This window comes from Phacochoerus africanus, chromosome 1 (genome assembly GCF_016906955.1).
Source record: "Phacochoerus africanus isolate WHEZ1 chromosome 1, ROS_Pafr_v1, whole genome shotgun sequence".
In the NCBI taxonomy this organism is placed as follows: domain Eukaryota; kingdom Metazoa; phylum Chordata; class Mammalia; order Artiodactyla; family Suidae; genus Phacochoerus; species Phacochoerus africanus.
Genome location: NC_062544.1, coordinates 87,267,905 through 87,294,279, shown reverse-complemented (window position 1 = coordinate 87,294,279; position 26,375 = coordinate 87,267,905). Strand labels below are relative to the sequence as shown.

At 41.3% G+C, this 26,375-nt stretch overlaps 1 protein-coding gene across 1 annotated transcript in view; it reads left to right on the top strand.

Annotated features, from left to right (window-relative positions):
• The window catches only part of EFHB (EF-hand domain family member B), a 62,043-nt gene extending 40,162 nt beyond the window's left edge, over positions 1 to 21,881 (top strand). The window contains 6 exon segments of the mRNA XM_047769056.1: positions 1,911 to 2,065; positions 11,416 to 11,594; positions 11,596 to 11,618; positions 15,662 to 15,874; positions 17,885 to 18,066; positions 21,549 to 21,881. Of these exon segments, the coding sequence (XP_047625012.1) occupies positions 1,911 to 2,065; positions 11,416 to 11,594; positions 11,596 to 11,618; positions 15,662 to 15,874; positions 17,885 to 18,066; positions 21,549 to 21,722 (926 nt within the window). The 3' untranslated portion in view covers positions 21,723 to 21,881.
• The last annotated feature ends 4,494 nt before the right edge of the window (positions 21,882 to 26,375 follow it).

The window sequence follows — 26,375 nt, the reverse complement described above, 5'->3', positions numbered from 1 at the left end:
CTTTACTGGGCTTGGATTTCTTCCTCAGCCTTACTTAGTGTAATAAAGGCAACTGCACAGAGAAGGCTTCATCCCTCGGGCCTGGGGTTGCTGGTTATGTTAAGATGCTTACAGGGAGGTACAAGGGCTGTGTCCAGCTCCCAGAATGCACCAGGGCAGGGGCAACAGGAAGGAGACTCCAGGACAGGTGGGCAGTGGTGTATCTGGGAACCGGTTGCAGGTGGGGCACAGATGAGGAGCTTGCTTTTCTGATGCCCTGGTGTGGGATCCCGGTCATGGGCCTCTCTCTCAGGGCCAGAAATTCCACTCTAGATTTCAACTCCTTAGAGATGGTTCTTGTGTAATTGCCAGTGATTTGACCTGAGGGTCAGAAATATTCTCTCAGGGTGAAAGCAGAAGAAGGTATCAGGGTATATCTCACTCACTAGGTGGTTATCCCTGGCAGGGGGTGGGAGTTGTGCTGGGAAAACCAAGTGGAGTTGGAGATACAACCATTCCATTGGTTATTTTTGGATATTAATAAAGAGGAAAGGCCTCTCAAGGTAAAAAACCTTAATCAAGAACCATCTTATGGAAGAGGAGGGACCTCCTTATACAGAAGAGTCGTCTCCCGCCCCCGCCCCACCAAAAGGTTTACATCATGGGAAGGAATGAGGAGGAGAGGAAGCCACGTTTATTTGTCAAAAGTCACCCCTAACCATTCTGATTGCTGGGTCTCGCAGAGCCCTGCTTGGGTTTTGGCCAAGGATGGTCTGATGGTAACTGACCCCATTTCAGATGATCTTGTTCTGGCACTTCCCCAGTTCCTGGAACCAGCACTGATTGTGAGATTTTCACCCATACTCAGGGTCTACCCTTAGAAAGAAAACTTTAATTGGAACGTGTAGAATTAGCTCCTGATTTTATAATAAACATAGAGGTGCTGCAAATATCTATTAAAACAGACACTTGATAGAGCTTAATATTTAATATAGTGTCTTGTACAAGGTAGGTATAAATACGAGTAGCCTTGAATTTAACAATTTAAGTTGTTGCAATTTAAATCAGCCTACCCAGGATATTGCAGCCAGTAGCCAGCATGTCCTTGCCTCAAGGAAGCAGGAAGGAAGAAGTGTAATAGACCAGGGGAAAAAGAATAGAGGCAAAAGGTCTCTTCCAGTGACATCCACCAAGCCATCACATCTGGTTAACTCTGGTCTGATCTCTGTCCCATTAATATCCAAGGAATGGGGTTTGTAGGGAGTATGTATGTATACAGGGAAGTTCCTTTAAGTCATGAAAGAAAAGTGGAAGTAAGGGCTGGGTCTAGGGGTTGTAGCAGGTAGACTGGTGAGGTAATTACAGGTGGTTGTGGGTCAGGACTCAGTTAATGGAGCTATGGATGAGGCAGGTCTCTTTGGCTGTTAATAGTGTAGAGGAAGCAAGATTGAGAAATGGGGACGTGACATGAAGATTGGAAACTCCTGTTAGAAAGGAGCAGGGGATTTGTGTCCATTTTTTCAGAAGTTTAATCGACCCTGAGGCACACAGAATGGCCCCCACATGGAATTAGCCCCAGCTTGCAGATCCTCAAGTTTGTAGACAAATGTCTGCTTAGAGGTAGACAGGCAAGGGCTTGGCCATCTTAGGAAAGGGCTTGACAGCTGAGTGGGGTTGACGATTGCCCCATAAAATTCATTTCTTCAGATTTGTTTCATTGAGCAGAGAACTCACATAAAGCAGAAGCATTTGTTTTTATCAATTGCTTTGTACATTTTTTTTTTTTATACAAGATTTTTCTGTCATGCTGTGTAATAGTATTGGAGTTAGGTTTTTTTCATTCACATGAGTTGCTAGATCTCTTTTTAGGATGGGAATAATAGTGACTGCCTTTAAATTCCGATAAAAGACTTTTTCCCCCTCTTCAATAGGAGCTGGTGATCTCATTCACAGAAGACTTCCAGGCGAGTATCTCCGAGGCAAGGACAGAGAGCGAGCCCTCATTGCAGCCGCGAGACATCACTTGAAGAAAGTTAACTACCAAAACTTTGACACTTTGCTGGCAGCCTTCAGGCACTACGATAAGGCCAGTAGTGAAGCAGAGCTTTTTGGTTTGTGCATGGGCTTACAGTTCTCAGCAGGCTCATGTAAATCAGGATTAGCTGGCTATGGGTCAAATCCTGTCTACCACCTGTTTTTGTAAATATTTTTACATGACTCTCCACCCCAGCCCCCTGACCTTTTAAAATGGAAGTGTAGTTGATTTGCAATGTTAGTTTCAGGCATACAGCAGTGGTTCACATACACACACACTCATATTCTTTTTTGCAATTCTTTTCTATTATGGTTTATTGTAGCATATGGAATATAGTTCCCTATGCCATATACTAGGACCTTGTTGTTTATCTATTTTATATATGGTAATTCATATCTGCTAGTCCAAAACTCGTAATTTATTCCTCCTTTCCTCCCTTTCCCTTCTGATAACCCAAGTTTGTTTTCCATGTTTGTGAGTCTGTTGCTGTTTCATAGATAAGTTCTTTGTGCCATATTTTAGATTACACATATAAGTGATATTATATGGTGTTTTGTCTTCCTTTTTCTGACTTACTTCACTTAGTATGGTAATCTTTAGGTCCACCCATGTGGCTGCAAATGGCATTATTTCATCCTTTTTTATGGGTGAATAGTATTCCATTGTATAAATATACCTCTTCTTCTTTATCCATTCATCTGTCAGTGGACATTTAGGTTACTTTCATGTCTTGACTATTGTGAATAGTGCTGCAGCGAACATAGGGGTGCATGTATCCTTTCCAATTATGAAACTGATGTGCTACTTATTGTGCTAATGAGGCACCTTCCTTTCAAATTAGAATTTTCTCTGGATGTATGCCTAGGAGTGGGATTGCTGGGTCACATGCATGCCCTTTTAAGAATTGTCTATGGCTGTTTTTACAACTATATATGTGCATCAGATACTGAATAGCTTGCAAGGCCCATGATATTTATTTTTTGCCTCTTGAGAGAAGAAGTGTGCTAACAGCTGGAAGAGACAGACCTGTGTTATCAGAATGTGATTCTTTCACCGTCATCCGTATGACTTGGGAACATGCTAGAAATGCACATTCTGGAGTTCCTGTTGTGGCACAGCGGAAATGAATCTGATTAGTAACCATTAGGTTGAGGGTTTGATCCCTGGCCTCCCTCAGTGGGTTGGGGATCTGGCGTTGCCGTGAGCTGCGGTGTAGTTTTCCTTTGTCTTTTTAAAATTTTTATTTAATTTTTTTTTAGGGCCGCACTGGCGGCATATGGAGGTTCCCAGGCTAGGGGTCTAATCGGAGCTAGACTTGCTGGCCTATGGCACAGTCACAGCAACAACAGATCCAAAATGCGTCTCTGACCTCCACCAGAGCTCACAGGAACACCGGATCCTTAACCCACTGAGCAAGGCCAAGGATCAAACCTGCAACCTCATGGTTCCTAGTCTGATTCGTTTCTGCTGTGCCACGATGGGAACTTCTGTGGTGTAGGTCTCAGAGGCAGCTCAGATCCAGCGTTGCTGTGGCTGTGGTATAGGCTGGCAGCTGTAGCTCTGATTCGGCCCCTAGCCTGGGACCTCCATATGCTGCCCTTAAAAAAAAAAAAAAAAAAAGAAGAAGAAGAAGCACATTCTAAGGCCCACCCCAGATCAATTGAATTAGGAACTTGGGATTGGGGGTCTAGAAATTTTAACAAGCCCTTCAGCGATTCTGACATATATTCAGGTTTGAGAACCACTGTTGCAGGTGATTAAATTGGAGTGTGCTAGGAGCCTGGGAGGTGGACAACCCCTATCTCATTCTGAATATGTATACATAGTACTGTCAGTCTGGTCCATGTCAAGCTTAGAAGGCTTTCCCTGGGGGAGCAGGTATGGTTTCAGTTTTGAGAGAGCAAGATTGTTCAATAGTCAAGCTACTCTAAGCTTTATTCTTTGATCAAGTCAGGTCAACCCAAGGCTGCATAATTATCTAACATCATTTTAGGCCATCACAGAATTTACCAAGCTGCGCTGCCTTTGGTTGACACCAAGGTGCACTATTATACAAACTGCTTGTGAAATGTAGATTTTTTTAAAAATAGCACGCCCATATGGCTGTTATTTATTTTTGTCACACACATCCTCTTTATAAGGAAACCCATTCTTTCTAAACAAAATAACTGTGTTTCATCAAAGTATCTGGTTTGTGGAGCTCTCTTGTGGGTTAAGGCTCCCGTGTTGTCACTGCAGCTGCTTGGGTTGCTGCTGCGGGTAGGGTCTAATCCCAGCTGAGAACTTCTACAAGCTGTGAGTGTGGTCAAAAAACCCAAACAAAATGAAAAATAAGTATCTGCTTTGTTTTTACCTCATGTACAGCAATGATTTAGTACTGACTGTGCATGTCTTTTTGATTTGGCTGCTAGGAAGCTTACAGCCAATTCAGAGAAACACATGTAGTTTCTGAACATGATCTTGGAGCATACATTTTGTGCTATAAGAACATATTTTATTTCAAGTTTCTTCTTATTTTATTTAGTTATTTATTTTGGTCTTTTTGCCTTTTCTAGGGCCGATCCCTTGGCATATGGAAGTTCGAAGGCTAGGGGTCTAATCAGAGCTGTAGCCACTGGCCTACTCCAGAGACACAGCAACTCGGGATCCGAGCCGAGTCTGCAACCTACACCACAGCTCTCAGCAACACCGGATCCTTAACCCACTGAGCAAGGCCAGGGATCGAATCCGAAACTTCATGGTTCCTAGTCAAATTTGTTAACCACTGTGCCACAACGGAAACTCCAAGTTTCATCTTATTTTATTCCAACTTTATTTTCTCTTTGCCCTGATTCCTCACTTTTTTGGCTCTAATGGTACTTATTTTTCTAGGCAGCCTCAAAACTGTTTTAGAAAGAGTCTAGTATAAACAAGTAAGAGCTCGTAAATAAGCCTATATGGTATAGGGATATAATCTTGATAAGAGAAGAAAAGAAAGAGCAGAATAATTTTAGTTTATCTCAAAAAGAAAATATAATATTCATATCTCTATTCCAATATTGAGTACTGTTTTAGAAAAGTTATATTTCATACATTCTATCTTATTAAAAAATCTTGAGGAGTTCCCGCCATGGCGCAGTAGAAACGAATCCGACTAGGTACCATGAGGTTGTGGGTTCAATCCCTGGCCTCGCTCAGTGTGTTAAGGATCTGATGATGCTGTGAGCTGTGGTGCAGGTCGCAGATGCGGCTTGGATTTGGCATTGCTGTGGCTCTGGCATAGGTCGGCAGCTATAGTTCTGATTGGACCCCTAGCCTGGGAACCTCCACATGCCCTGGGTGCAGCCCTAAAAAGACAAAAGACAAAAAAAAAAAAACCCAAAAAACCCAAAACTTGATTAGTTACTGGCTAATTCATTTTAAGCTCTTTCATTCTATTTGCTTTTAGATTAGGGGTGTGTGTGCCTGTGTTGTGTTGATAAATAAAAACTGGGCTAAATATCTCATTTAAGTTTGTATTAATTATGTTGGGACAAATACCAATCAGTCATCAGTGACATTTTTTAATAGTTATGTTTAAAGAAAATGTAAGTATTCAACTGTTTTTCTGGTTTTTAATTTAGAGACTGACTGATATTTACATGTAATTTAAAAATTATTCTTTAGGAGTTCCCCTGTGGCTTAGTGGGTTAAAGATTTGGTATTGTCACTGCTGCAGCTCAGCTTGCTGCTGTGGTGTGGGTTCGATCCCTGGTCTGGGAACTTTCACATGCAGTGAGCGGGGCCAAAAAACAAGTATACTTTAAATTTTACTCAAATCAAAGTATCTACAAAGATGGTATTGGGGAAATTTACATAGTAGGGGTGTGAATAAGAAAACCTAGCAGAATGCATAATGCTCTGCTTTCTAAAATTTTTTCATTTTAAATGTAATTATAGGCAAGACAATCATCTTAATAGCTGTTGATTTATCTTAGTGAACCACCAGGCACATTCCTTATGATAAAATTAAATTACTAAGAGAAAATTACTGAGAATTATTTAATGCTGATATACCTTTTAAATAGTTAACTTTTAATATTCACAATGTAGTGCTTGGTGTCCTTGAGGAGCTTTTTTTCTCAGAGGGTAATAAAATATGGGTCTTCTTAGTACAGCTGTAGGATGGTTTTTGATGATTTGAATCTTATACCGTTGAATGCCCAGATTTAATTTAATTGAAAAGAAAAACAAAACAGAACAAATAAACTGATTTCCTAAATGAAATCTTCTTGGCTTAGAAGATTAATTATGTTATTTGTGAACACTCGCAGTGCATCAAACATTACTCCAGATAAGGTGTAGACTTTCCACTCAGGGAACTTAAAATCTAGAGGAGGGGAGAAAAAGGCAACTTATGTTCAAGAGTGGTCACGGCAGAGTCTCGAATTTTCAAAACAAGTATATGTAATTCCAACTCCTCCCATTCTAATTATTACGCAGGATGGGACAATTACTTTTGGGGAACAGTGGCATCCAGTGACAAAACTGGTTTACTAAGACTTGTGAGCCAGGAGCTGGTGAGGAAGGTAGATTTTTTTTTCCTCAATGAATTTTATTACATTTATAGTTGTAATTGTGATCATTACAACCCAGTTTTATAGCATTTCCATCTCAAACCTCAGGCCCCTCCCCCCACCCCCAACCTGTCTCCTTTGGAAACTATAAGTTTTTCAAAGTCTGTGAGTCAGTGTCTATTATGCAAAGAAGTTCATCGTGTCCTTTTTCTAGATTCCACACGTAAGTGATAGCATATGATGTTGGTATCTCACTGTCTGACTAACTTCACTTAGCATGATAATTTCTAGGTCCAGGTAGACGGTTTTTTTTGTTTTTTTGTTTTCCAGGTAGATGGTTTTTGAGAAGGCTATTCCAAAGCTTGGTAATAGCAGATGACTGTGGATGGTTGGGAACAGGAAAAGTTCATTGAATGCCTTGGCTAACAGCTCACTGTTGAGTAAACTTTGTGCTATAAGGCACACCACTGTCAGACTGAAAATGGTCCAGACAGCACAGCACTTGACTCAGATTAATTTCATGGGCCATACTCTCGTGATGGAGCTGACTGATTGGTGTGTAATAGCAATTCCATAAATGGAAAATATGTCAACAGTGGGATGAGCCACTCTGAGAGGGGACAATGTTCCATGTAGTCAGTATGTCAGGAGCATGGGACAATACCCTGTGTGTGATGTGTCCTCCCTGGCCATGAGCCAGATGGGTCAGCTTGTAGCAGGAGTCACAAGTTTGGCACGTGGTGGTAGCCTCTCCTGCCGAAACACAAACTGCTTTACTTTGTGCCCAGTCTAAAGGTGGGTGTATATCTGGAACAGTGATGGATCCAGGCAGTGATGGTGGCAATCTGCGTGGGTCTGGCTCAATCTGAAGCTTGATTTCAGTCATTCTCAATGAAGAATGGACTCTTTCCTGGGCATCTATATGAATTACCTGAATCATCCACTCAGCAGCTGTGATTTGCTTCCATAGTTTTCAGACTCAAAAGGTGCTGTCTTTAATCTTCCAGTCTGCAGTTTTCCAAGTGGCAACCAAACAGGCAGGCTATTGGCAATAGTCCAAGAATCAGTAAAACTATAACAGATTTATCCAGAGGAGTTCTGGCCAGAGACATGAGAATAACCTTGAAATCTGCCCCCTGAATAGAGTGACTTTGCCCTTTGTTGGTCCTTCATAGTTCTCACTGGGGTTGAAAGGCACAGCAGACCAGTGAAGACCATTAGTTTCAGATTAGTGAACCAGGCCCAGAGACTCTAAGTGGTAAAATCATTACTGATAGAGACTTGCAGCTCAAAGGGGTCATTAGGGCTGTGGGGCCCCAAGGGGACTAGCATTCTCTACATGTGGCTTCTCTTGGTCACAAATGTCTGTAAACATTTACAATACAGGCATGGAAAGTACCCATACCAACTGTACATCCAGTGTGAAAGCCACACAAACTGTATATACATCTATATATAATATATTAATAATACAATATTAATATATAAAATTATATGTAAATTATATATAATTATATATTATTATATGTAATTTTAAAGTAAATATATCTATTAAAAATATATATAAAATACATTTTAGGGCCACTCCTATGGCATATGGAAATTCCCAGACTAGGTGTCAAATCAGAGCTACAGCTGCAGGCCTATGCCACAGCCATAGCAACGCCAGATCTGAGCTACATCTGTGACCTACACCATAGCTCGCGGCAAATGCCAGACTCTTAACCCACTGATTGAGGCCAGGGATGGAACCCACATCCTCATGGATACTAGTCAGGTTTGTTTCTGCTGAGCCACAGTGGGAACTCTCAATATATTGTAAACTTTCCTTCTCCACTTTGAACAGGCCCCACCAGCGGAATCCTGACATCTCTTCTCCCTGCAGATTGGGTTGGAGGATGACTTTGGCACCCTTAACCAACGAAGCCATAGTAGTTTGAGTCTCTCCCCACTGAAGTTCCCCTGCTTGGATAGATGCTTGTGGCCTTTGATCCCCTCGGGGACAAGGAGATCTTGTCCCATGCCTAGTCATCATTCTCCTTAGAACAGCTGAGGTTGGGGTATGGAGGAGGGAAAAAGCAAGGATGCAGAGACAAGGAAGGCTTGTAAGTAAGAAAGATGACTTTGAGTTTTGAGTAGTATGTGGCAGCATGCAACTCAGTAAAACAAATCACATGTGCTCTCACATGTGCTCTCAATCCACACAAGGCCCTACATGGGGCAGCAGAGTCATTGTTACCACCATCTATTTCAGTTTGGGAGTCCCCTTGATTCAACAGCCAACCCCCATCTCTGTCCCCATTGCTTTTCAGTTAGGGCTGTGGGATTTGCAGTTTTGGTTGACTTGGGCTTGAGGCAGAGACTTTCATAAAGGAGTTCATTTTAATCCAGGGCACTGCAGCTCCCAATCAAGGAGTCTGGGGTTGGTAGATGTAAGCTATTACATGTAGAATGGATAGGCGATGAGGTCCTACTGTATAGCACGGGGAGCTAAATCCAATCTCTTGGGATAGACCATGGTGGAAGATAATATAAAAAAAGGAATGTGGAATTCCTGCTGTGGCAGGAGGATACAGGTCTGTGAGGATACAGGTTTGATCCCTGGCCTTGCTCAGTGAGTTAAGGATCTGGTGTTGCCATGGCTGTGGTGTAGGCCTGTAGCTGGAGCTCCAGTTTGACCCCTATCCTGGAAACTTCCACATTCCTCAGGTGTGGCCATTAAAAAAAAAAAAAAAGAAAAGGAATGTGTGTGTGTATATATATATATATATATATATATATATATATATAACTGGGTTATTGTGCTGTAGAGCAGAAATTGGCACAACATTGTAAATCAACTTTACTTTCATTAAAAAAATAAGGATAATATATTTAGAATTCTCCTTCTGTTTCAACAGAAGGGTTAGGGATGGTCTCCAGACCTGTGGGTCTGGCTGCAGGAATTTATCCAGAGCTCACTGGGTTAGTTTCTCATTCCCCTGGGGATCACCCTCCTTCAGCATTGTGAATCCAGTCCTGGGCCAGGGAGTTGCATGCTAGTCAATGGGTCATTTACAGTTTCCCTTAGGAGTTTATCTTCTTAGGGAAATCTTTCTGAGAGGCCCAAAGGTCAGCCACTCTGAAAGGCCACTTAGACCTTTAAGGTTGGCTGGACAGACTGCAGCAGGGGCTGAGTGGTAAGATGCCCAGTTCTAGCCATTCTTCCTTAACAAGCATTTCTGTGCTCCGCTCCCCCATCCCCAAGTGAAGCAGCCAAGTTCCACCCAGAGCCTTGCTAAACTTCCCTCCTTTCATGCTCAGTGCTCAGCACACGTGCTTCAGTCTTTTTTTTTTTTTAAATGATTTTTATTTTTTCCATCATAGCTGGCTTACAGTACTGTGTCAATTTTCTACTCTACAGCAAGGTGACCCAATCACACCTACATATATACATTCTTTTTCTCACATTATTGTGCTCCATCATAAGTGACTAGATATAGTTCCCTGTGCTATATAGCAGGATCTCATTGCTTATCCACTCCAAATGCAATAGTTTGCATCTATTAACCCCTAATTCACAGTCCATCCCACTCCCTCCTCCTCCCCTTGGCAACCACAAGTGGTTCTCCAAGTCCATGATTTTCTTTTCCTGTGGAAAGGTTCATATGTGCCTTATATCAGATCCCAGATATAAGTGATATCATATGGTATTTGTCTTTCTCTTTCTGACTTATTTCATTTAGTATGAGAGTCTTTTAACTTTTGTTGGAAAGGGGTGGAAACCTCCCCTCCTCCCCATACCATACTGGGATGAATCTTAGGGAATTATCTGGCTCATTGGAGTGTTAACTGCCAGAGGTAGCTGTCTTTGAATCCACCTCTCTGTACCTGGCCTGCAGCCACTTCCCCAATTTTTTCCTCCTTTACCCGGTAATGGAGTGGAGGACCACTTATTGCCCAGTCGGAACAACAGAGGTGTTAAAAACTTTAAAAGCATGGAAAACTGTAGAGAGCTGTCAAAAGTGCACCATGTTGATCAAATGTAATGTCAAGCACGAATTACAGTTCCACCTGCTCTATCACAATGTAAAGAGCATGATTTAAATAAAAAAACATTAAATTTTTTTTTTTTGGTCTTTTTAGCCCTGCCCCCATGACACATGGAAGTTCCCAGGCTAGGGGTCGAATTGGAGCTGTAGCTGCTGGCCTATGCCACAGCCACAGCTCTGCAGGATCCAAGCTGCATCTTCGTGACCCACACCACAGCTCACGGCAATGCTGGATCCTTAACCCACTGACCGAGGCCAGGGATTGAACCTACATCCTCATAGATGCTAGTTATATTCCTTTCCACTGAGCCATGATGGGTACTCCCAAGAAAAAGATATTAAAATACGTGGCACAGTGGAAACAAATCTGACTAGGAACCATGAGGTTGTGGATTCGATCCTGGGCCTCCCTCAGTGGGTTAAGGATCTGGGCCATGAGCTGTGGTGTAGGTCACAGACAAGGCTCGGATCTGGCGTTGCTGTGGCTGTGGCTGTGGCGTAGGCTAGCAGCTGTAGCTCTGATTATACCCCTAGCCTGGGGAACTCCATATGCTGCAACTAAAAAGCAAAAAGCAAAAAAAAAAGATATTAAAATAAATAAAGATTATGAGCCATGCCCTGCTCCAACCAGGGTGCAAAAGACCATTCACGTATCAGATGGACATGATGGGGACCCGTCTCATTTAATAGCTGACTCTTCTTATGTGAAAAGTAAGACACATTCTTTGAATGAATGTGATACAGCTCTTTCTTTTTTCTTAAAGGAGATAACAGATGTTGCATACTGTGCTCTTGAAGGCAATGCTCACGTCTTTTTCTGCTTCTTGTCTAACAGAAGGGAGATGGGGCGATAGATAAAGCCGAGCTTCAGGAAGCTTGTAACCAGGCCAGCTTGCACTTGGATGAGAAGCTCCTGGACCAGCTATTTGGATACTGTGATGTGGATAATGATGGGCTGATTAACTACCTAGAATTTGCAAATTTTCTTAACTGGAAAGATAAAACCCCCCTTAAAGGAAGAAAGGATCATTATTAAAGGTACTTAATTTTTAAAGCCTTGCTAAATTCCTAATGGACTTTCATATTTTATTTTTCCTAGGAGGGAACGCAGCAACTGTATATTATATATTTCAAATATGCTGTATATACATTTTTTTTCTTTTTCTTTTCTTCTTCTTCTTCTTTCTTTCTTTCTGTTCTTCTTCCTCCTCTTTCTTATTCTTTCTCTTTCTTTCATTTCTCTCTCTCCTCTCTTTCTTTCTTATCTTTCTTTCTTTCTTCTTCTTCCTCCTTCCTTCCTTCCCTTCCTTCGCATTTCCTTCCTTCCTTCCTCCTTCCTTCCTCCTTCCTTCCTTCCTTCCTTCCTTCTTTCCTCCCTCCCTCCCTCCCTCTCTCTCTCTCTTTCTTTCTTTCTTTGTTTTGTCTTTTCTAGGGGCACACCTGAGGCATATGGAGGTTCCCAGGATAGGGGTTGAATCGGAGCTGCAGCTGCTGGTCTTCGCCACAGTCACAGCAACGTGGTATCTGAGCCATGTCTGCAACCTACACCACAGCTCATGGCAACCCTGGATCCTTAACCTACTGAGCAAGGCCAGGGATCGAACCCGATTCCTCATGGATACTAGTCAGGTTTGTTAACCCACTGAGCCATGACGGGAGCTCCCAAGACTCACTTTTTAATCTATGTTTTTGTATATTTTGAGTCTTTTTTTTTTTTTTTTTGGCTGCACTCAGGGCAGGGATTGAACATGAGCCACAGCAGTGACAACGCCATATCCTTAACCACTAGGCAACCAGGGAACTACTACATTTTGAATTTGGAACCATGTATTACTCCTTCAAAAAAACCAATTGAAAGCAAAACAATTTACATAGAAGCCCCAAATATAAAAGAGTTCCTCAGAAAGCTGTTTGAAAACCATTTTCTTAGAGAAATTAGCTTCTGTCCCCCGGGAAAACTCAATTGTGAAATAGACTTTGACATAAGAAAATTCGATCTTTTAGATTTTTTTTTGGTTTTTTTTGGCTGTGCCTTTGGCATACAGAAGTTCTCAGGCCAGGGATCAAACCTGCACCACAGCAGCGCCCTGAGTCACTGCAGTGACAATGCTGGGTCCTTAACCCACTGAGCCACCAGGGAATTCCTGATCATTAAATCTTTTAAGAAAAGAAAAAACATAATCTTTACCTTTATTCAAATATTTTTATGTTTACACATTATCTTCTTGCATCACTAGGCATATATATATATGTGAATGTGTGTGCATATGGAAATATGGTGACTATACCATTTTTATTTTAAAAATTTACCTCTCAAATTTCTATGGAATGAAGACATACTTTCATGGTTTCTGTACACTTCATTTTCAGTTCCCTAATGCTGATGTATTATGAATTACTAAGCCATTTCCTCACTCTTTAAAATTTAGGTTATTTCCAGATATTTTAAAAGTAATATGGGTGATGCTATAATGATTATCATCTCTCAAAAAGATTTCTGTTTCTAATTATATCTCATTTCCTATGAATGCTATTATTATCCCAGAAGTAACTCTCTCTCTGTTTTCATTTTGCTTTTTAAAATGATTGTACCAATTTGCAATTTTATCAGTCAAGGCTGTGAGGAGGTTTTGCTCCAATCTTGCTACCATTGAGTGTTATTTCAAACATTCTTGTAATTTAGTTGTTATATAATGATACCTCATGCGCTTTAATTTTCAAGTCTTGATTATTAGAGAGGATTAACTTGTAAAATGTTGTTTACATTTTTCTCTCCTCTTGGAATAGGTCTCCTCTAAAAAGTGAGGATACTACTCTTTTCACTTTTATTCCTGCAAAGTTCATACCACAGTTTGGACCTCACTGATGATGGGAGCCCTTAGTGGTTTCTAGGCTGGCTTTTTTATTCTACCCATTAGGAAGGAGAAGGATCTCTACCTCATGAAGCTTTTTGTAGAAAACAACTCTATACCAGTCCTCTCAGGAATAAAAAGAGGGTAAAAAAGTGTTCTTCTTGGCCCAACTCATGGAGTAGTGGGGGAAAGCAGAAGCCTGTTTTCAAACCTGATGCTTCTTCAAATTGTTCTTGGTTTGGGGGTCCTGATTTCATCAGCAATTTCAAGGAAGTTCTTGAGGTTTTCATCTTCTAAGACAGTGGTTGGTGGGTCAGTCAGAAGGGGCTCAGGAATTTTCTCTTTTCTTTTTTCTTTTTTTTTGGGTTGCACCTTCGGCATATGGAAGTTCCTGGGCTAGGGGTCGGATAGGAGCCACAGCCAGGCAGGATCTGAGCCACGTTTGCAACCTACACCACAGCTCATGGCAACACCAGATCCTTAACCCACTGAGCAAGGCTGGGGAATCAAATCTGCATCCTCATGGTTACTAATAGGATTCTTAACCCTGAGCCATAACAAGAACTTGGCCAGGAATTTTCTTATATCAAATTCTTACTTTTGATGGCTGCGGAAGAGGCAGTGAGTACTATAAGATGGTGGCTTTTGAGCAGTTTTCTGAGTAACTATTTTTCATTCTTTTTTCAGATTTCTGCCTCTTTTTGGGAGGGAGGAGGTTGTGCAGGGAGGGGATTAGGGGGTCTGGAACACTGGGCCTGAACACTTTCACAACAACAATTGGCAGGAGCTGTTGGGGAAATGGCTCGGATAGTCAGTGTCAGAAAATGAGACACATGAACAGGGGAGATCTCGACAAGGCTCTTTACTTCTGCAGAAGGGCGCGGGTCCTCAAAAAGCATGGGCTTAGAAGAAAAGACCCTCCCTATTTATCCCTAATGAAAGTGAAGTACCTGTCCCCTTCCCATTGGTCAGGTCAGGAGCACATTCTTCTCCCCCTTGGTGAATTTGAAACAAATTGTTACTGGGAGAAGAGGGAAAGAGGAGGGGGTTGCTGGAGTCCCTTTCAGTTGAAACCAGAGCAAAATGGAGTAACCAAGATTTCCTTTGATAGAAAAGATATTATGTTACTTTCCACAGAGCTGAGTGAGGGATGCCAGCTTTTGATGGTCCTGCCTTTTTTTGGTGTGCCACCCCCCACACCAAATCTGACACTGGGGCAACCATTTGGCTTTGCAACCCTGCCTGGGCCTTCCCATCACCTTGAGTTCCTCTAGGGCTTGAAAGCCTTCAGCGCCCTCTAGTGCCAGATGTGTACTCACCAACTCCGTTAAAAAGCTGTCAGGAATTTACTCCTCGACTTCAGAACTGACTCAGCAAAGAAAGTCTGCAAAAGAGGACAGGGTCTTACAATCTTAGTTACCTCAAGGTTATCTTTTATACACTGATTTGAAGGGAGTTATTTATGTAACCCTGCACTCACAGCGAGCTCTCGCCCCCTCTCCAATGTTGCAATGAATGCATGGGGCTTCCCCCACCAGATCAGGTATGCATGGAATTTACACCTCCCAAAATATCTTCTCCTATTCCTCCCCAGGGCACAGTTCTAGGGACAAATCTGGTAACCCTGTAGTTCAAGTGAAACATGAAAATAAGCTCTAATTTAAAAAAAAAGAAAAAAACCAGGTTCTCAATTTTCTTTGGTTATTCAGATTTAAAAGCTTTATTTACAGAGTTCCTGCTGTGGCTTAGCAGTAACATACTTGACTAGTAACTATGAGGATGCAGGTTCCATCCCTGGCCTCACTCAGTGGGTTAAGGATCCAGTGACACTGTGAGCTGTTGTGCAGGTCACAGATGCGGCTTGGATCCTGAATTGCTATGACTGTGGTGTAGGCCAGCAGCTGCAGTTCTGATTCTACCCCTAGCCTGGGAATTTCTGTGTGCTGCAAGTGTGGCCCTAAAAAGAAGCAATAAAATAGAATAACGAAAAAAATAAAAGCTTTATTCTAAAGTACAGGGAGGAGTTCCCATCGTGGGGCAGAGGAAATGAATCCGACTAGGAACTATGAGGTTGAGGGTTCGATCCCTGGCCTCCTTCAATGGGTTAAGGATCCGGCATTGCCATGAGTTGTGGTGTAGGCTGGCAGCTGTAGCTCCAATTAGACCCCCTAGCCTGAGAACCTCCACATGCCACTTGTACTTTTTTCCCCTTTCCTTTTTTGCTTGAAGGCAGAAAACCAGATTGTGCAAACCCTGTTGAGACTAACGCAGAAGAATCTGAACCAGCTTTCCTGATAAAGCCCGAAGATATCATCTTAAAAGAACCCGGGAGCTCAGAAAAGACTCTTCGGACACTTCTGAGGCCAAGTGATAAAGTTTCTAATCACTACAAGACAACTTCTTCGGAAATCGGTGCAGATGTAGGTGCTGTGCTTTCTACTTGTGAGTATGTCACATTATGTGCTGAGTTTTAAAAGAATCAGCAGAACACAGAAGGGGTGTGTCCCTTATCTGTCCTTGCATTGTCCCCAGACGCTGAGGTTCTCAAAGCCCATTCTAAGCACTAGGAGATCTCAATAAATGCAAGCTGAATTGAACTGGTGTTAATGGTGACCCAAGTAAAATGTATGACTGAAACTGAAACCATCAGAGCTGAGAATCCTGAATGTTACACACTGTCATAATTTATACTTTGCTAAGTATTAGGAAACTTTTTTTTTTTTTTGCTTTTTAGGGCCTCACCTGAGGCATATGGAAGTTCCCAGGCTAGGGGTTGAATTGGAGTTGCAGCTGCCGACCTATACCACAACCACACCAATGCCAGATCCAAGCCACATCTGTGACCTACGCTGAAGCTTGTGGCAATGCTGGATCCTTAACCCACCGAGGGAGGACATGGATCAAATCCAAATCCTCATGGATATTAGTTGGGTTCTTAATTTCCTGAGCCACAGCAGGAACTCCCAAGCGTTGGGAGACTTTTAAACCATGCAACTCTTTGCTACAAACAGATGTGCCTTCAAATATTTGAAAAGCTCCTACAAAACAATTCCTTACATCTACATTCCCCCTCTATTGGTCTGCTAGGGCCAATAACAAGTACCACAGACTGGATGGCTAAACAACAAAAATTGAGATGTCATGATGGCTAGAAGTCTATCAAGGTGTTGGCAGAGTTGCTTCCTTCTGGAGGCTGTGAAGGAGAAAGTGTATGAATCCTATCCCAGCTTCCAGGGGTTTGCTTGCAATCTTTGGTGCTACTTGGCCTCTGCTGCACCACCCCTATCTCTGCCTTCATCTTTCCCGGGTGCCAGTGTCTATGCCCCATGTCCCCTTTTTATAGACTCCAGTCATATTGGGCTAAGGGTACACCCTACTCCAGCATGATCTCATTTTAACTTAATTATTTCTGCAATGACCTTATTTCCAAATAAGGTCACATCCTGAGGTACTAGGATTAGGTTTGTAACATAAGAGTCTGGGGAGAATCCAATTCTATCCATAACACCCCATAGTTTAATATCAAGCATGATGAATACATCCGTCAAGATTACTTTCCTGGGCTAAGGCCAGGGTTAAGGATTTACATATTTTTCTTCTTTTTTTTTTTGTTTTTTAGGGCTGTACCCACAACATATGGAGGTGCCCAGGATAGGGGTCCAACAGGAGCTATAGCTGCTGGCCTACGCCACAGCCACAGCAACGCAGGATCCAAGCTGAGACTGCGACCTACACCATAGCTCAAGGCAACGCCAAATCCTTAGAACCTTAACCCACTGAGCCAGGTCAGGGATAGAAGCCTCATGGTTCCTAGTCGGATTCATTTCCACTGAGCCATGATGGGGACTCTAAGGATTTACATATTTTTCTTAACTGGATTTCATAGACATGCCTTACATTCTGTTGCTACTTTCTTGCTGTCCAACAGAAATACCATTAGTGTCATTTTTTGGGAGGGGGGGTGCAGCTCCGAGGCATATGGAGTTACCCGGGCCAGGGATCAGATCTGAGCTGCAGTCACAACCTGAGTCACAGCTGTGGCAATGTCAGATCCTTAAACCACAGTGCTGGGCCAGGGATCAAACCTGTGTCCCAGTGCTTCCAAGATGCCACCGATCCCATTGTGCCACAGGGGGAACTCCAGTGTCATATGTATTTTTAAAGTTTTAGTAGCCACATTAAAACGAAACAGGTGAAATTAATTGGAGTAGCATATATATTTCTTTATAATATGTACCTCCAAAGTATTATCATTTTAACAAGTAATCAATGTAAAGTGATTAATTAACTCTCACTTTTTAAGAGGGGTACCAAATCTTTGAAATTGAGTGTGCATTTCACACTCATTGGACATCTCAATTGAGATTAGCCACATTTTGAGTGTTCAACAGCCACTTGGCTGGTGGCCGAGGTATTTAGAAGGTCTGATTTCATCCCCCACTGATGTCTTAGGTCATCCGATCTTTGGTGTTCCAACCATTCGTTCCGATATTCCTGCCCCTCGAATTCGCCGCATCAGCGACAGAACTAACTACGGCGAAGATGGAAATGCCTATTCATTGCTATATCCTACCATCTTTGGCCAGAAAGGAGTGTTTGAAAGAGACTTCTTCAAGACCAGATCAAAAAAGGAGGTACAGCATGTTATTTGAAAAGGGTGGAAAGGCCAACTTCACATAAGCTCACAGAGTGGGAAATGCTTATTTATCAACAGCTACTTACTTTTAGACTGTTGGAAACAGCCTAAACATAAGAGTCTGGGGAGAATACAATTCAATCCATAACGCTCTGGTTTTAAAAGTCATTATAGGAGTTCCTGCTATGGCTCAGCAGGTTAAGAACCTGATTAGTATACATGAGGATGGGGTTCGATCCCTGGCCTCACTCAGGTTAAGGATCTGGCATTGCTGTGAGCTGTGGTGTAGGTCGAAGATGTGGCTCAGATCTGGGGTTGCTGTGGGTCTGGCGTAGGCTGGCAGCTGCAGCTCCAGTTTGACCCCTACCCTGGGAACTTCCATATGCCAAGGGAGCAGCTATAAAAAGAAAAAAAAAGTCATTATAAAAGTCATCAGGAGCCGCTAAGTTAGGATTCTTGAGGATAATGTTTAATTTGCTTGTGATATTTGGTGAAATTCTTTCTTTCTTGTATTTTTTTTGGGCCACACTCATGGCACATGGAGGTTCCCAGGCTAAGGGTCGAATCAGAGCTACAGCTACCGGGCTACATCACAGCCACAGCCTCTCAGGAACTGAGCCACATCTGCGACCTACACCACAACTCATGGCAATGCTGGATCGATCCCTAACCCACTGATCGAGGCCAGGGATTGAACCTGCGTTCTCATGGATGCTAGTCAGGTTCTTTTCCACTGAGCCATGACAGGAACTCCAATTTGGTACAGTTCTAGAAGTAGAATTTACTCTAAGAAGCATTATTCTCACATCATTTATTCACTATTACCTATGTATACAAAGAAAAATGTTTTCCTAAGACATTCAATACTATTCTTTGTTGAGAAAGAGCAGAGTATTCTTATGTTCTACATCCCTTTCTTGTGTAAGGATCCTTGTGCTTGTGGGTCTCCAAAACCTAAGCAAAAGTGTGAGGGGGCCACTCTGGTGTCCTCCTTATGTGCTACTATCTTACATCTCAGATTATCTGCAACAAGAACTGATCTCCAATGTTCTGTCCTGTAGCCACACCACGTATCAGCTCATGTATCTTGTTTTTTCACTCAGAAAACATGGTCCTCATGTCCCAGGTGATTTTCTTCCTGGGTTGGTTATAAATAAGGCACAACCTGCTGGGTTAGAATAGCCAGTGGGGTTCTGAGGGGCAAGGAGTAATAGCAGGTCTTGGTCAGACCAGCCTGTCTAGATCTGCCATTGTGAAAAGCAGGCTGTGATCTAGGGAGGAGTTGCTTCTTCACACTTTCAAATCCAGAGCTAAAAATGATGTGAACAGGCATAGGATGCTTTCTGGGACTACAATGAAGGGTCAATAGCTTGCAAACTTGCAAATTTAGTACCAGATTCATTCCAATGATGCATTCTCACTGAGGGAGAGTGGAAGGGAGAAACTCCAGACATGATGCCTGCCGGCTGGTCCCAAAGAAGGAACCCAGGATCCACAACAGAAGGACAGAGAAGAGAGACTTGAAGATTGTATATTCTCTTCCCCCAGTCACTCCAAAGGGCTTGTGAAATAGGGCTTCAGGCCCACCAAAAGAAACAAAAACCTTCTGCTTGTTTCCTGGTGCCTAAAATCCTTTTAACTAGGAAGTCATCCTTTATCTCACAATTCTAGGCAGCAAATAAGAACCCAGAGGCTTGGCTGCAGTAATAACGTTACCGTGAGAACAGACGGGTTTCTGTAAGTGTTAGCTAATCAGTACACTGGAATGGAATGCTGGGAGAGGAAGGTGGGGAGAAGTCTGGGATGCTCAAGAGCCCACCTTCAGGGTTCACTCTGCAGGGACATTCTTCACCTACTGCTGGCTGGGGGAAAACAGCAACTCTGTGCAGGGACATTGGGCGTTTCTGCTGTGTAGCCGCAGCTGCTGGCAGCATAGCTCTTCTGAATTTCATGTTTATTTGATTATACCGTTAATTTCCCATGAGGCGCATCGTATCTAGGGGATCTTTTAATTGTTAAGATTCTGTATCCTGCACCTATTCTATTTCTTTGGCTTTCCTTTTCCCTGTCTAATCGTTCTTTCTATTTTCCTCTTTGCTTTCCCCCAAGCTTCAGAGTAAATGTTTTTCCTCTTTGAAATTTAGTTTCGTTTTTTTTCTTCAAATCTTTTCTTTTCTCTAATCATTCTAATATTTTCCCCCAATACTTGTTCTTATCTTTTCTTTCTTTTAAAAATTTATTTGGAAGTTCCCATTGTGGCTCGATTAGTATCCATGAGGACACAGGTTCAATCTCTGGCCTCACTCAGTGGGTTAAGGATCCTGGGTTGCCATGAGCGTCGCAGATGCAGCTCGGATCTGGGGTTGCTGTGGCTGTGGTGTAGGCCAGCAGCTGCAGCTCTGATTCAACTCCTAGACTGGGAACTTCCATAGGCCGAGGGTGCAGCCCTGAAAAGACAAAATTTTTTTTTTTATTTTACTGAAGTATAGTTCTCTTACAATGTTGTGTTATATCTTTCTTTTCTTATATTTTCCCTGGGGTATATAAAACATGTTTCCTCCCCTCCTTTCATCTGGTTTATTTCTTATTTTTATTTTCTTATTATGGCCACACCTGCAGTATATGGAAGTTCCTAATAACCAAAGTTTGCAATGTGCAAGTTTTCAATGTGTTCAGATTTTAGGCTGTTCACTGGTTTATGTACTATCTCTGACATTTGCATACCTGCAACTTTGTTAAAGTTTACAGCAGGCCAGTTAGAGACAGTTTGCCAGTGTTCTTATTTTAAAGAAAGGAACCTAATATGCAAGGGGTTCAGACAACATACATAAAAAGTTGACTGTGATAGAACTCAGATCCGGTAACTCCTTTAACTCTCTTACTCTTTCTGCTTGAATTTGGCTGCATCTCTTTAAAATAACCAGAAACAGGGAGTTCCTGTCGTGGCGCAGCAGAAACGAATCTGACTAGTGTCCATGAGGATCTGATTAGTGTCCATGAAGATTTGGGTTCAACCCCTGGCTTTGCTCAGTGGGTCGGGGATCCGGTGTTGCTGAGAGCTCTGGTGTAGGTTGCAGATGTGGCTAGGATCTGGCGTTGCTATGGCTGTGGCATAGGCCGGCAGCTGTAGCTCCGATTCTCAATTCGAGTCCTGGCCTGGGAACTTCCATGTGCCACAGATGCGACCCTTAAAAGCAAAACAAACAAACAAACAAAACCCAGAAACAAAGTTGAAAGAAATTTTATATATCAGCTCAGATGGCTGAACACCCTCATATTCATTCATATTAGCAAAATGATTCCTGAACTGAAAGTACTGGAATTTTGATATTTGTTTATTATATGTAATAAGTACATGCAGACATTGACATACCTTTTTGGGGAGAAATGTCTATAGTCTTAGGTATTATAATAAAGATATTTTAATAACACAAACTTAAAAACATAAATCTTCATCTGACCTTCAACATTTTCCCCTAGATTGCAGAGATATTATGCAACATAGGTGTCAACCTTTCTGAAGATGAATTTGAAAATGTGTGGAATCTTGCGTCAAAAAAACATCACAGAGGAGAAGTTTGTGTTGAGAACATCAGGAATATTCTGGATGAGCTACAGCATGCGGAGCGGACCAAGTGCAAAACAGCCGTGTGATCTTTTTGGAGTTCATTCATTTAAACCAAAGGATTGTTAAATATGTGTTCCTCTAAAATGTTCAGTCTGTTCTGGTTTTAGATATTACATTATATTCAGGAATCACTGTGGGAGGGCTCATATGCCTGGATTCAATGCTAATAAATTAGATTTTGGATTTTAAAATTTATTTTATCCTTTCCTATAATGCACCAGAGAACTTGACAAACACTCAGAGTTAATCTTTAACCTCACCAAAGGTGAGGATGATATTGGAAGTTTGTAATGTGTAGTATGCTTAAGAATTCTATGCTTCAGTTGGTTGCCTGGAATTCAAAGTCCAATTCATGATACCAGGTTCACAAAATTTTGCCCTCAACATTTAAAATTTTTTCTCTGGAGGTATCACTATGACGCAACTTCAGCTTGATGAGCATCTGAGGAGAAGAGACTTGATCACAAGAAGCAGAATTTAGGAATCAACAACTTGAGTTCCAACAACGACACCATGGCACACACATGTTATTTCGAAATACTTGTTTTCTGAAAACAAGCACTTTCTACTACCCAATTGTAGTACAATTTTCAAAATCAGGAGATTATTATTACTATGGCATTATTATCCAATTTACAGGCTTTATTCAAATTTCTCCAATAATCTTTTATACTGAAAAATTTTTTTCTTTTTCTTTTTTTTAAAGTATAGTTGATTTACAATGTTGTGCCAATTTCTACTGTACAGCTAAATGACTCAGTCATATGTGTGTGTGTGTATATATACTTTAAAAAAATTATGAAACCTTTTTTTTTTTTTTTCCTTTTTAGGGCTATACCTGCAGCATATGAAAATTCCCAGGCTAGGGGTCTAATTGGAGCTACAGCTGCCAGCCTACACCACAGCCACAGGAACTTGGGATCCGAGCCACATCTGCGACCTACTCCACAGCTTGTGGCAATACTGGATCCTTAACCCACTGAGCAAGACCAGGGATTGAACTTGCATCCTCATGGATACTAGTTGGGTTCTTAACCAGTTGAGCCACAATGGGAATTCCTTACAAATCATTTTTTCTCGATCTAGGTTGGATCCGATTTACAAACACATGCTGCATTTAGTTGTCGTGTTTCTTTAGTTTCCATTAATCTGAAACAAATTTCCATCTTTAAACTTCATTAATCTTGACATTATTGCAGCCTCTTGGGACTGGACTGAGTGTAGGTGCTACATTACAGCCTATTGGCAGTATTTCTTTGTCAGTGGGCCTCTTTAACCCCACACCCAGAAGCTGTCTCCATTGCTTCTTGCTTTGGAATGGCTTACGGTTCAGAAACCTATCTCCTGTGAAGGTTTTTCCTGCAATAAATTAGAACATTTTATGTTGCGGGGTATGTGAGGGATGCCTTGAGTCTCATGAATCCAAGTGAAGCTGATTGATGGTTTGCTCTCTGTCCCTATGTAGGATAGCTTTGGGGCCATGGACCTAGTGATGCCAATCTGTGTAAGTTCTGTTTAAAATCTAGAGCCCTACTACCAAGCTCTGTAACAAAATGGCATCTGAATTGACTTCCCATATAAAAGTTTTATCTCCTAATGTCTAAAAAAAGGTTTACTCTTTTCTAGAATTGAATCCTTGCCTTTGCCACTTCTTAATGGGTTTTGGAAATCTGATATCAGCCAAGGTCACTGCACTCAAAAGCACAGCTCGTGTTCTAACTGAAATGCAGTCAAATTACAGAAGGCTGCACCCTGAGGCCACCTCTGCCTGTTACGGGCCTGCTGGCTCCTTGCCAGAAGCCTGACTGAGGACACCTCCACAGCTTTTGGGGGCACCAAGGGCCTTTTGTAATTTTATAAAGTTTGCTTTTTTCTAACATCTGAGCAATTGGAAACTTTCTAGTTTATCTGTAGTTAAGGCCAGCATCTCTGCTGTTTGCTTGATGTCATTTGCATATGATGTCCTGTCACTAAGGAAGCAGACTTTAACCTGCGGATGGAGCTGCCACGAGCTGCAGTCATCTCTGACCAGGGCTCAGCAAAAAGCAAGTGGCCCAGCTGTGAGACTAGCTGCATTGCTCCATACAGACTCCTGAAATCAAATAGATGTAGTGCTGTCTAGGGTGCTCAGGAAGCTTTAAGGTACTTGATACTAGACATTTTGTGTCCAAGTAAGATATGAACTTTTTGTGATTTACATTTCTTAGCTTTGGCTATATTAATAAAGTACGAAGAACTGTAATCTCAGTTGTTTCATGCTTTCCATAACTTCAAATTCAATAGGTTTTTTCCCCTGCTTTTTGCTACAATGACCCCCTTTTCTTAAATTGTACTGCATGAGATATGGAGTGCTAGTTTCTTGATTCCCATTTGCAGGAATCAGAATCCCTAGTAAGACACAGTCTTCAGGTCCTCATGCTTCACTAGGTCTGACTGCAAAGTGTTATACAGCTTAGCAATTTTGGTTCGTCAATCAGACCCCTTCTGAGGAGCAAATTGGGAAAATTAGATATGAATAATAAATCTGTCATTCACTGTATTGGTGACTTTGGAAAAGACATCTGGCCTTTCACAGATGTACCTTGCACTGTGTCTAGTTCAGTAAATATTATCAAAAAGCCTACTTTAGGTCATAGCTCATCCTATTTACTTGTAAGTACCCCTTTTTCTCAATTTATCAATATAATCATTATTTTGACCCCTTGGCTTTGCCCTCATCCCCATGATTCTTATTTTTCTTAGCTAGGTGTCTATGGTGATTTTGGCAGATTTGACACTTCCCTCTGGCTTACTGCTCTAGGTAATTCAGAACACCTATCATGGCCTATCACTTTTCTATGCTTTAAGCAGAGCTCCTCATTCTTTTTTTTTTTCCCCCCAATGTGCACACACACAACCTGCTGGGATTTTTATTGTGATTGTATTGACTCTAAAGATTAATTGGGGGAACTGACATTTTGATAAATGTTTTGACAGCCAAACAATGAGTATGGTAGATCTATGCATTTATTTAGCATTTCTTTTAATTTTCCATGTTGAGATACTGTACATTGTCTGTTAAATTTATTTCTCTTTTTTGGTTTTTGACATTGTGATAAGTTGTATCCATTTTAAATGGGTTTATTGAGATATATTTACATAAACTAAAATTCACTCATTTATTTATTTAAATTTTTTAGTGACATATTGTTGGTTTACAATTATGCCAATTCCTGCTGTATAGCAAAGTGACCCAGTGAATTCATAATATTCATATATTTAATATCAATATTATTATAATAAATTATTACTAAATATTAATTAATATAATAAATATTTTTATATTTAATATATTTAATATTCATAAACAATATATGGATATTATTTTTCTCATTATCTTCCATCATACTCTATCACAAGAGATTGGATATAGCTCCCTGTGCTGTACAATAGGACCTCATTGCTTATCCATTCTAAATGTAATAGTTTGCATCTGCTAACCTCAGACTCCAAGTCCATCCCACTCTCTTTCCCTCGCCCTTGCAACCACAAGTCTGTTCTTGATGTCTGTGAGTCAATCCACTCTTTTTAGATGTGTAAGCCTCTGAGTGTTGACAAATATATCTAATTAGTTACCACCACAAACAAATATTAGAACTGTTCATTACTTCCTAAAATTTTTTCATTCCCCTTAGTAGGGAACACCTTCCCCTCCCATGCCAACCTCTACAACAACTGATCTCTGTTCTGTCCCTATAGTTTTGCCTTTTCCAAAATGTCATTTATGTGGAATCATGGAGTATGTAGGTTGCCGTTTGAGAATGGCCTCTTTTACTTAGTGCAATGCTTTTGAGATCCATCATGTCACTCTGTGGATCAGTACTACATTCTTTTTATTGCTGAGTGGACTCCACTACATGGATAGATTACAATTTGTTCATCCACTCACTAAAGACATTTGAGATGTTTCCAGTTGTGGCAATTCTGAATAAAGCTGCTATGAATACTCATGGATAGGTTTTGTGTAAAGAAAAGTTTTCATGTCTCTAAGGAAAATACCTATGGGTAAGATTGCTGGGATATATGGTAAGCATTGTTTAACTTTATGAGAAACTGAAAATCTATTTTCCAAAATAGCTGTATCATTTGTATCACCCAGCAATTCATGAGAGTTCTAATATATTCTGGTATTTGTCAGTTTTTTAAAAAAATTTTAGTCATCCTAATTGGTGCACAGTAACAGCACATGTGGTTTTAGTTTGCATTTCTGTGATGGCTAATGATATTGAGCATCCTTCATGTGCTTATTGGCCATGCCCGTATACCTTCTTTGGTGAAGAGTCTGTTCTAATATGGAGACTTAAAATTTTTTTTTTTATTATAGTTCTCTAAATTTCTGCTGTACAGAAAAGTAATGCAGTTATACATATATATACATTCTTTTTATCACATTGTCCTCCATCATGTTCCATCACAAGGATCAGATATGGTTCCTTAAACTACACAGCAGAATCTCATTGCTTATCCAATCCAAATGCAATAGTTTGCATCTATTAACCCCAAACTTCCAGTCCCTCCCCCTCCCTCTTGGCAACCACAAGTCTATCCTCTAAGTCCATGAGTTTCTTTTCTGTGGAAAAGTTCACTTGTGCCATATATTAGATTCCAGATATAAGTGATATCATATGGTATTTGTCTTT